General features: G+C 38.6%; 1 protein-coding gene across 1 annotated transcript; it reads right to left on the reverse strand.

Annotated features, from left to right (window-relative positions):
- Positions 1-1541: 1541 nt before the first annotated feature.
- LOC104107491 (uncharacterized) lies at positions 1542-2261 on the reverse strand. The gene has a single exon (XM_009616317.1). The coding sequence runs from the start codon at positions 2259-2261 to the stop codon at positions 1542-1544; it is 720 nt and encodes a 239-aa protein (XP_009614612.1).
- Between the last annotated feature and the right edge of the window lie 7773 nt (positions 2262-10034).

Genomic DNA, 10034 nt, shown 5'->3' on the forward strand with positions numbered 1-10034 from the left:
TGTAAAATAGGGTTTGTTATGGAAATTTATATCAAATTGCTACTATTACCCTTAGCCCCACGGTGGGCGCCAAATTATTTACCCTAAAAAATAGATAACAATTAAATTTATAAGTGATTTTAAGGATATGCAGATTAATTCAATACAAATGATAAATTGCGTTAGATTAAACAAATAAAGATATAGTAAATTCAAACCACGTGAGGAGGATAAAATATTCACCCTCGATCCGGACTCACAATGGCCAGCACTGATGAATGAGAATAAGAGCTTTCAATCATAGTGAAAATAATAGTATATTGCTTTGGGATACGTGTTACCATCTGTTCAATGAATAATCAGGCTCCCCTTTATATAGTAGGGGAGTTTTACCCAAAGTACAATTCTATAAAAGGTAAAAATCTCTCGTTTAACTGATTACTGGATTCCCGTCGGTACGTGCCGAGATCTACGCCGCGATACTCGGTTGATCACGGATATTACGGCCTTCCGTTACTCGTGTTCGATTGCCCAGTAATGCTCTCCGACGTCTTTTGAGATTTGGACCGATCCCGAGGTCATGACCTCGATATACTCGAGGGCGGGCGTCGTGCCCCCGGTGCCTGACTCAATGAGTTCCTTACCTTGATTCCAGTTCTTTGGCATCGCGTTCCTTACTCGATTTATTTTATCGGGAACCGGGCTGACTAGTTGGCTAGTTGGCCGAAATTAATAGCATTCGCTAGTCAAAAAGTACAAAATATATATCACGTATATATACAACAAAAAAAAATATATTTTATCGGCTATTATTTTTGGAAGCGGCTAAAATATACATTTTTCTCAAAGATATGAGTTCGCAAGACGGGCGTTGTGTTTGTTCAGTGCCAGTTACAACCCTCCAATTCTGGGGCATGACAAGAGTAGAGTTGAAAAGATTTGAATTGTCTTTGGCATGATAGAACGTAAAAATGCCAAAGCAATTTTGTATTGTGATTGTGGCGAGGGAAGCCGCGATTGTAGTATGCAACAAGGGTTGGACAAGGATGAATAGCTGAGATCGCATCCCACTAGGAATCGAATATTGAGCAGTGATATCGTAATTCAAGACAAAGAACGGTTACAAATAAAAACCCAGATCTAAATTAAAGACAGTTTGGTTAGGCACCGTTGAGCATAGTAGTTTTCTTTTGAACAAAATAAAGCTACGTATAAGTAATTAATAGCTCATGTCTACAATGCAGGAAAAAATAAAAATAAAAGATTCGTTGACCGAAACCCTAATGTAAAATTCTTTGTACTGGAACATCTAAGAAATCAAACAAAAACAGAAAGAAAAACAAAACATTAATTAGCAATAACAAAGCAACACTACTAATTAATCCTTTAACAACTCTGAAATTCATCAACTGCAATGCAAAGAATGATATATTAACCTTCTAATTATAAACCCTAACTATAATTCTATAATTCTCTAGACAAGAAATTGATCTAGGAAATTAATAAACTAAAACAGAAAGAAAACGAAACAATCGCAATAACAAAACAGTACTACGTAGTAATTAATCTTTTAACAATTCTACGCCAATTCTATAAGCAAGAAAAGAATCCAATGATCCAAATTTAACATTATCATCTGAAAGAAACCATTTAACTTCTGGATTCCACCATTCCATGGTAGCAGGCTTGTTCACATCCCATTCATCACCCAAAACCTTGTTAGCCAATTTCTCCACACTACAATTATTAGCAATTTCACCAAAAGTAGCCTTTTCCCTAGCCTTATCCCTCAAATCAACCCAATTGCTAATCTTTATATTATAATCCTTCTCGAGCTTCTTGACCGCATCCTCAATCCCTAAACCAACTACAATTGTCTTGTTATCAGACAAACATTTCCAGAGAGCCAACGGATATTTCTTATGAGGGTAATAATGTTCGAATTCGTAGAAAAGGCAGTGATTATCAAAACATAGTTGTAAGAGCTCAAAAGGAGCTTTTGATACTTGGCCTTTGCAATCATAGTATGAAAAGCCGCTATTCTTGTATTGTGCCTTACGATCAGGGAAAAGACTCAAGATTAGATTCTTTTGTTTCTTTTTCTCTTGAAACTTTTTTATTTTGGAAATCCAATCGATGACCAGGGAATCATTAGGATAATCTATTCCATGCCATAAGGTTTCCAATATGATGGGTTTTTTGTTTGCTGGTCGTATGGTGGTTAAGTAGAGCATGTCATCATCAGTGTCAATTTCATGTTGTAAACTGACTTCCATGGCCATGGCTCTTTAATTCTATCTCCGGCAGCTTTCACAGTTTTGAATGAGAGAGTTTGAATTGTGGACGCATGGTTTCTTTAGGGTTTAGGGTCTACTTTTTGTAATGTATGGAAAATAGCATATATATAACCGACTTATATTTTCTTTTTTTGACTAGGAAAAGGAAATACAACATATTGCTTAAACAAATGCAATTTAAAAGTCCTAATTCGAGTGAAATCAGTAGATTTGACCAACATAGTTGCATACTTGCATTTCCTTTTGTGGAGTTAATCGAGAACTTCACACCTTTCTTTTCTCACTTTTCTCACATACTTTTTTTTCTGTACATTCTTTCTTTCCTTTGCTACTTTATATGTAATAAAAACAAAAAATGACAAGAATTATTCCAACATATTTGTTAACTTAAAAAAGAAACATATTTTTAAACTTTATAGCTTAGTTTAGAGAGAAATGAATGATGATCTGTGTAACACCTCGTACCTTAGTGTTTGGATGCATCGTAGTAAAACTATGTTAGTTGGAAGAGATTAAGGTCGTACATGAAGCTATAGATGTAAGACCCCGTAAGTTTATTGAATTCCAAAAACGTTATATATTGCCTTGATATGATACTTTCTTTTAAGAGAAATATTCTTTTGTAAATGTTGGATAAATATGATTATCAAAACTTATTAGTATAATATTTTTTTGATAAGTTTTAGTTAAATACATGATATGAGGAAACTTTTAAAGAATATTTTATGTATTATAAGAAAAGAAATTACTTTCTCATAAATTTTTTTATATTTTTATCCATTTTAGAATTAATAGTACAAAAACATTTGTGCTCTTGTTATTAGGTTGACAAAAACAGGATTTGATAAAATTATATAGGTGTCAATAAGTAGTCATGCATTATTTTTTTAATGAGTCAAAGTTGTTAATGTAATGTGCAATGTAGAGTATAATATTTTATGTTATTTATACCATACACTTACATATATTCTATTACATCTACATGAAGTAATGTGACATGTATAACTTTGTTACAGTAGACATGTGCCCAACTTTCTTAAAAAGTTGCATCTTTATCTAGCTAGTCATGTTCCACTGCCAAAGACAACTAATGTTGCATCATATCCTTTCCTTACCTTCTTTATAAATCAATAAGTAGAAATTTACATTTCCTCTTCTTTTCAATTCAATGAAGTACAAACAAAAGTCTTGTTCCTTCTTTCTATTTTAACGAAGAATAACAGTAGTCTTAATCGGAGGCTCCTTTTATCAAATTATCTCAATTGAAGTAAGGTGTAGGGAAGCTTAAAGAAGGCAATCTTCTACGAGCTCGTATAAGTAATTAAGGTATGTTAAGGCTAATCCTTCCTTCTTTTGGCATGATCCAAGTAATAAAACGTAAATGTAATATTATTCTATAAGTGATTCTACTCTTTATAGTTAAGGATATCAACGTTATTCATTCTTGTAAAATGATACTCAAAGCATGTCTAAGTATGTTTCTAAGTCCCTATTGAGGCATACGATATAGATGTTAATGTTCAGAATATAATGTTATATGCATCTTTATTTACCACCGAGCTACGACTGTTTGGCAGCCATGCATTTACCGCTGAGCTACGACCGGTCGGGCCGTCATGCTTTTACCACCGAGCTACGGCCGGTTGGGTAGTTACACATTTACCATCGAGCTATGGCCAGTCGGGCAGTCATGCATTTACCACTGCGCTACAGCTGGTCGGGCAGTTACCACTGATCAGTTGGGCAGTTAACATCAAGATAATGATGTATTCAGAACTTTGGTATTGTAGCTATATATATGTATATACGAGATTGAACTTATTATGCATGTTATGGCCCTTAGCGGCAGGTCAGATGTTGCAGGTTGATTCTTATCCCTCTTAGTAATAGTGTCTTATTTTTATGTTTCATTCCTGTCTTACATACTCGGTACATTCTTCGTACTGACGTCCCTTTGTCTGGGGGCGCTGTGCTTCATGCCACGTATGTGTAGGTCGACAAGGCGAGGACCCTCTACTGTAAGCTGTCTCCAGATATCAGCTTTTGGTTGATGAGCTCCACTTCTTCCTAGAGTATTGGCGAGTCAGAGTCCTGTATATGTTATTTTGTTTTATGAGGATGTCGGAAGCCCTGTCCCGACTTATATATTATGGTCATGTTTTCTTAGAGGTTTTGCAGACAACATCCTGTGTATAGTTTTGGGTATGACATGTCAATGGCCTTATCGGTCCCTATGTATCTATATAGATCTTTTTGAATTAGTTATGTGAGTTAAGTTCTAATATTGTTGCTTATATATATGGATGTGGCCTGTAATGGCCCGTGACAAGTATGATAGTAAACAAGGATAAGGTACATGGCGCTCGATTGAGTAGGCCCTGGGTGAAAGTCGTGGCCCTCCGATTTGGGTCATGACAAACTTGGTATCCGAGCGGATGTGTCCTATGGTTGTCTGCAAGTCGTGTCTAGTAGAGTCTTGTTTATAAGTGTGTTGTGCACTATAACGACCAGGCCGGTCATTTTTAGAATAGTCACGTCCGATGGCATAAGAATTTGAGCAGCTTCGTAATATATGTATTGACTTGCGTGCGTGGTTGGTTTCAGTTACCAGATGATTCGGAGTGATTTGGGACACTTAGTCCCTAAAATGGAAGCTTAAGTCTTAGAATTTTGACCGTAGTCGGAACTGTATGAAGATGACTCCGGAATGGAGTTCTGTTGGTTCTGTTAGCTCCGTTAGGTGATTTTAGACTTAGAGGCGTGTCCGAATTGTATTTTGGAGGTCCGTAACTTATTTATGCTTGAATTGGCGAAAGTCAAATTTTTGAAGTTTTGGACCGGTAGTGAAATTTTTGATATCGGGGTCGGAATCTGATTCCGGAAGTTGGAGTAGGTCCAAAATATTGAATATGACTTGTGTGCAAAATTTGGAGTCAATCGGACGTGGTTTGATAGATTTCAGCATCGGTTGTGGAAATTTGAAGTTTCAAGTTCATTAAGTTTGAATTGGAGGGCGATTCGTGATTTTAGCGTTGTTTGATGTGGTTTGAGGGCTCGACTAAGTTTGTATGGTATTTTAGGATTGGTTGGTATGTTTGGTCGAGGTCCCTGGGGCCTCGGGTGAGTTTCAGATGGTTAACGGGTCAAATTCGGACTTAGAAAAAATCTGAAGTTTCTGCCTTCTGGTGCAATCGCACCTGCGAAACTTGGCTCGCAGGTGCGACCACGCAGAAGTGCAATGGACATCGCAGGTGCGCAAGGTCCGTAGAAGCGGATGGCATTTCCGCAGGCGCGCACGCGCAGGTGCGGCCCTTTCATCGCAGGTGCGGAGGCAGAGGGGGCAAGTGATTTGCGCAGAAGCGCTCATTTTTCGCACAAGCATATGCGCATGTGCGAAAATGCCCGGGCAGTGTTTAAAACCGAATGGCTTTGTGATTTTTGTCATTTTGGACTTTTCAAACTCGGTTTAGGGGGATTTTTGAGAGCATTTTCGAGAGATTTCTTGAGGTAAGTCCCTTGTGCTTATTTTTTATCAATATCTTGTTTCCCCATTTATTTTTCCACCTAGTTAGTGTGTATTTAAGGTGGAATTTGCGATTTTGAGTCTAGGCATTTGGAAAGTTCGATTTGTGGATTTGAAGGACCATTTGGTGTCAGATTTTAGTAAATTTGATATGGTTAGACTCGTGAGTGAATGAGCTTTCGAATTTTGTGACTTTTACCCGATTCCGCGACGTGGGCTTGAGTTGACTTTTTAGGGCAGATTTCGGGATTTTTGTTAAAGTATTGATTTCATTAATTAGATGAGTCTATTATGGTTGTATTCATGATATGCAATTGTGTTTGGCTAGATTTAGGCCATTCGGAGTCGGATAATCGAGAAAAGGGCATTCTTACGGACTGATTGAGCTTGGTTCGAGGTAAGTATCTTGCCTAACCTTGTGTGAGGGATTTTTTCCTTAGGATTTTGAGTCTTCTATATTGATTGTAGTCCATATACGCGAGGTGACGAGTGCGTGCTCGGACTTATTTGTGAAAAGTTGGCCTTTTAAGATTCTTAGGTCCTTATATTCACCGAGTATGAAGTTGTTCTTGATATGATTAAGTTCCTATTTATCAGTTTCACCTCTACATGCTTTAATTAGAATTAATTGCTCTCAGGATTCACTCTTATTGCCTATTTGACTCTTATTTGACTTAACTAAAAATTTTACATCCTCTATTGTCATGCTATCTTTTCATAACTACTTATCTTTATTTGGAATTATTATTATCTCATCCTATAATTTGTTCAGTCTTAATTGAGATTATGATTATTTTTCTGCTGCTTATCCTTAATCGAATTGTTGAATATCCTTCGAAATTCCTCAAACTTAAAAGAAGTTTTATATATTCTATATCTTAGTCGACTTGTTTTATTTGGAATTATTTAACTCGTGTTAGATTCCCTGTTGTTGAAATGTATATTGTGGGATCGTTGCTACATATTAGTTTTCCTTTGTTGAGATGTTCTCTTTACGCCTAGCATTCGTTACTGTGGTTATTCCTTGTGAATTGGTTCTATCGTTTCTTTGTGATTTGAAGTTCTTGAGTTGATTTACTTGTCATACTTTGAATTATTTTCATTTTTGCTGTTGTACTTGTTGTGGTAAAGCACGAGGTTTCTGCTGTGCGGTTGCTATTATTGTGATGCATGAGGTTTCTGCCATGCGGTTTTTATTATTATGATGCACGAGGTTTCTGCCGTGCGTTTGTTGTTATGAGGTTGCATGAGGTTTCTGCCGTGCTATTGTTACTATTGATATTTGCACATGCGGCGTGACAAGGCGGGATATATATATATATATATATATATATATATATATATATATATATATATATATATATGGGTTGAGCATGTGGCGAGACAAGGTGGGAACATTGTTATGCACGTGTGGTGAGACAAGGCGGGCACTTACTTTATTACTACACACTTGGCGAGACAAGGTGGGATGTGTCAGGGATTGATTTGTGGCCTGGGGGCAGTCTTGTTGTTGATATTTATGTAGTGGTATACGTACCTGTGTGAGCTTTATCTTGTGAAAGCTGTGAGAAAATATTCTAAGTGATGTCTGTTATTTTTCCCTTATGCTTATTTGCTGATATGGACTATGGTAGGACACTTGCACAAGCATACACGTAGTTAAACACTCTTATCGGATAAGAGGTATTCTTAATATTGTTGAGCATAGATGCTCACCTTTGTTTACTTGCCTTCTATGTGAGAATGACTCTATTGTCACGTGAGTCGTCAGTGCAGTTATGAGGTGTTATGAAGGCACATGATGCCAAGTGTTAGGGTTCGGGTATTGAGACCCATGAGTTGTGATTTGTCCGAGGTTCGGTACCTCGTGGAGTTGTTGACTAAAATCTGATATAAAAGCGGTTGTAGTTGCTGAGTTATTACTTGTCCTTGCTGTATTTGTGATTACGGATTTAGGTTGTGTTCCATTCACTTTGTCTATGTCATTTTCATGATATTCCGCTGACACTTGTTGTTTCCTTCCTTATTGCCATTACTGTATTATGAGCCATGTTGCATAGTCTTTATGTAGACATTATACTTCTGTTATTCATATACTTATATCTGTTCAGTTTGTTAGACCAGTGGGTGTCTTGACTGTTTCTCGTCACTACTCCACCGAGGTTAGTCTTGATACTTACTGGGCACCGCTGTGGTGTGCTCATTCTACACTTCTGCACATTTTTGTGCAGATCCAGGTACTTGTTCATTAGCTAGCTATGTGGACTGTTGCTGTGGAGACTCAAGATAAACCTGTTGCTGCATTCGCAGGCTTTGGAGTCACCTTCAAGTTTTCATTTTGCACTGTTTATTCCTATTTCTGGACAGTTGTATTTAGAGGGTTTCTAGCAAACACTCTGTAGAGCTTATGACTTGTACTACCAGTTTTGGGTATTGTAAGAGATTTCTATTTAAATTGTTAGATGTTATTTAAATAATGTTGTTGTTTCAATTAATGTTAGGCTTACCTGGTCCCTAAGACTAGGTGCCAACACGATACCAAACGGAGGGAAAATTGGGTCGTGACATGCACCATGTGTGTATAAACAGGAAACTACAGGGCATTTAGGGACCGATTTCCCTTCCATCTTGATATTAGATAGTGCAATAGAGCAGAGTTGTAGGGAATAAAGCCCTTGACCTTTGACTTGTTTTATATATACAACGGTGCCTATGACCAAGAAAGCTACAACTAGTCAGAAGCATAAAACAGTAGAAGATGAGGGCATGAGTAGAGCACCAGTGTCTAGTGAGGACCAGAGTGAGGCCCCGAGGGGAAGTGTGACACCCTCGCATAGTTCTCCAATTTCGCCAGCATCCGAGGAGTTGAGGAGGAACCCAGTACTTCCACCTATTGCCCATGATGAGGATATGGGTATGCTGAGTGTAGTACGATTGTTGACTAGATTGGTAGCTGCTCAGACTCAGCGCCAGGTAGGTACAAGTGTTGGTTACATTGACAGGGTTATTAGCGCGAGGGTTCGAGACTTCATCAACTTGGACACTCCAGTGTTTACCGAATCCAACAAGGATGAGGACCTGCAAAACTTTATTGATAAGATGCAGAAGACTTTGAGGATAATGCAAGAATCAGACACTGAATCAGTATAGTTGGCCTTTTATCGATTGCGGGATGTTGCGGTTCAGTGGTATGAAATTTAGGAATTGTCTAGAGGGACAAATGCACCTCCAGCGGTATGGGAAGAGTTCTCAGGGGCTTTCCTGCGTCATTACTTGCCGACAGAGATTCGTCAGGCAAGGGTAGACATGATTTTGCCTCTTAAATAAGGGAATATGAGTGTGTGGGAGTATAGTCTCTAGTTTGATTCCTTGGCAAGATATGCCCCCTCGATTGTGGCTGAGATGAGTGACCGAGTGCATTGGTTTGTGGTAGGACTTGGGCCGCACCTGATTAATGAGTATTCCACGGCTGCTCTGCTCGATAGTATGGATATTTCCCGCATCCATGCTTATGCTCAAAATTTGGATGATCGTAAACGATAGCAATACGAGGATCATGATGAGGCTTAGCGTAAGAAGCCTAGGTCTACTAGACAACTTGAGGATTTTTGGGGCGATCCTATGCCACCATATTCTGTTGATAGTGTTCGACAGTTGCAAAGGCCGCATTATGAGGGATCTATTTATTCTGAATTAGGTTAGGGCTCGAGAACTTTGGGTTTTCAGAATCGGAGGGATTCAATGCCGATGAGGGCGCCTCCTCCGTGGTGCAGTCAATGTGGTAGAGCTCATTCTAGACAATGTCGTCAGGGATCTAATGTATGCTATACCTGTGGAGGCCTTAGTCATTACATGAGGGATTGTCCTATGAAGGACAGAGGCGGGGTGTTTTAGCCCACCAGATCTATAACAGTGTCCTCCTCTTAAGTACGCCCTCTAGAGCAAGGCCCTCACGCATCAGCTGGTAAAAGTAGAGGAAGGGGTGGGGCATCTAGCTTCGGCGGTAATCAGAACCGCATGTATGCTTTGGCAGGTCATCAGGACCCAGAGTCTACACCGGATGAGGTGTCAGGTATTGTGACTAGGGGTAATATTCGATCTTATTAATGCAAATTGCCCAGTTAATATGATTAATATAATAGTGAGTTGGCATTATGTCTGAAGGGTAGAGGAAAACCAAGGCTAGCTTGAAAGCAAAGTAAGAACCCGAGGAAAGAGGACTAAGGGAGGAGAGG

This window comes from Nicotiana tomentosiformis, chromosome 12, assembly GCF_000390325.3.
Source record: "Nicotiana tomentosiformis chromosome 12, ASM39032v3, whole genome shotgun sequence".
NCBI lineage: Eukaryota > Viridiplantae > Streptophyta > Magnoliopsida > Solanales > Solanaceae > Nicotiana > Nicotiana tomentosiformis.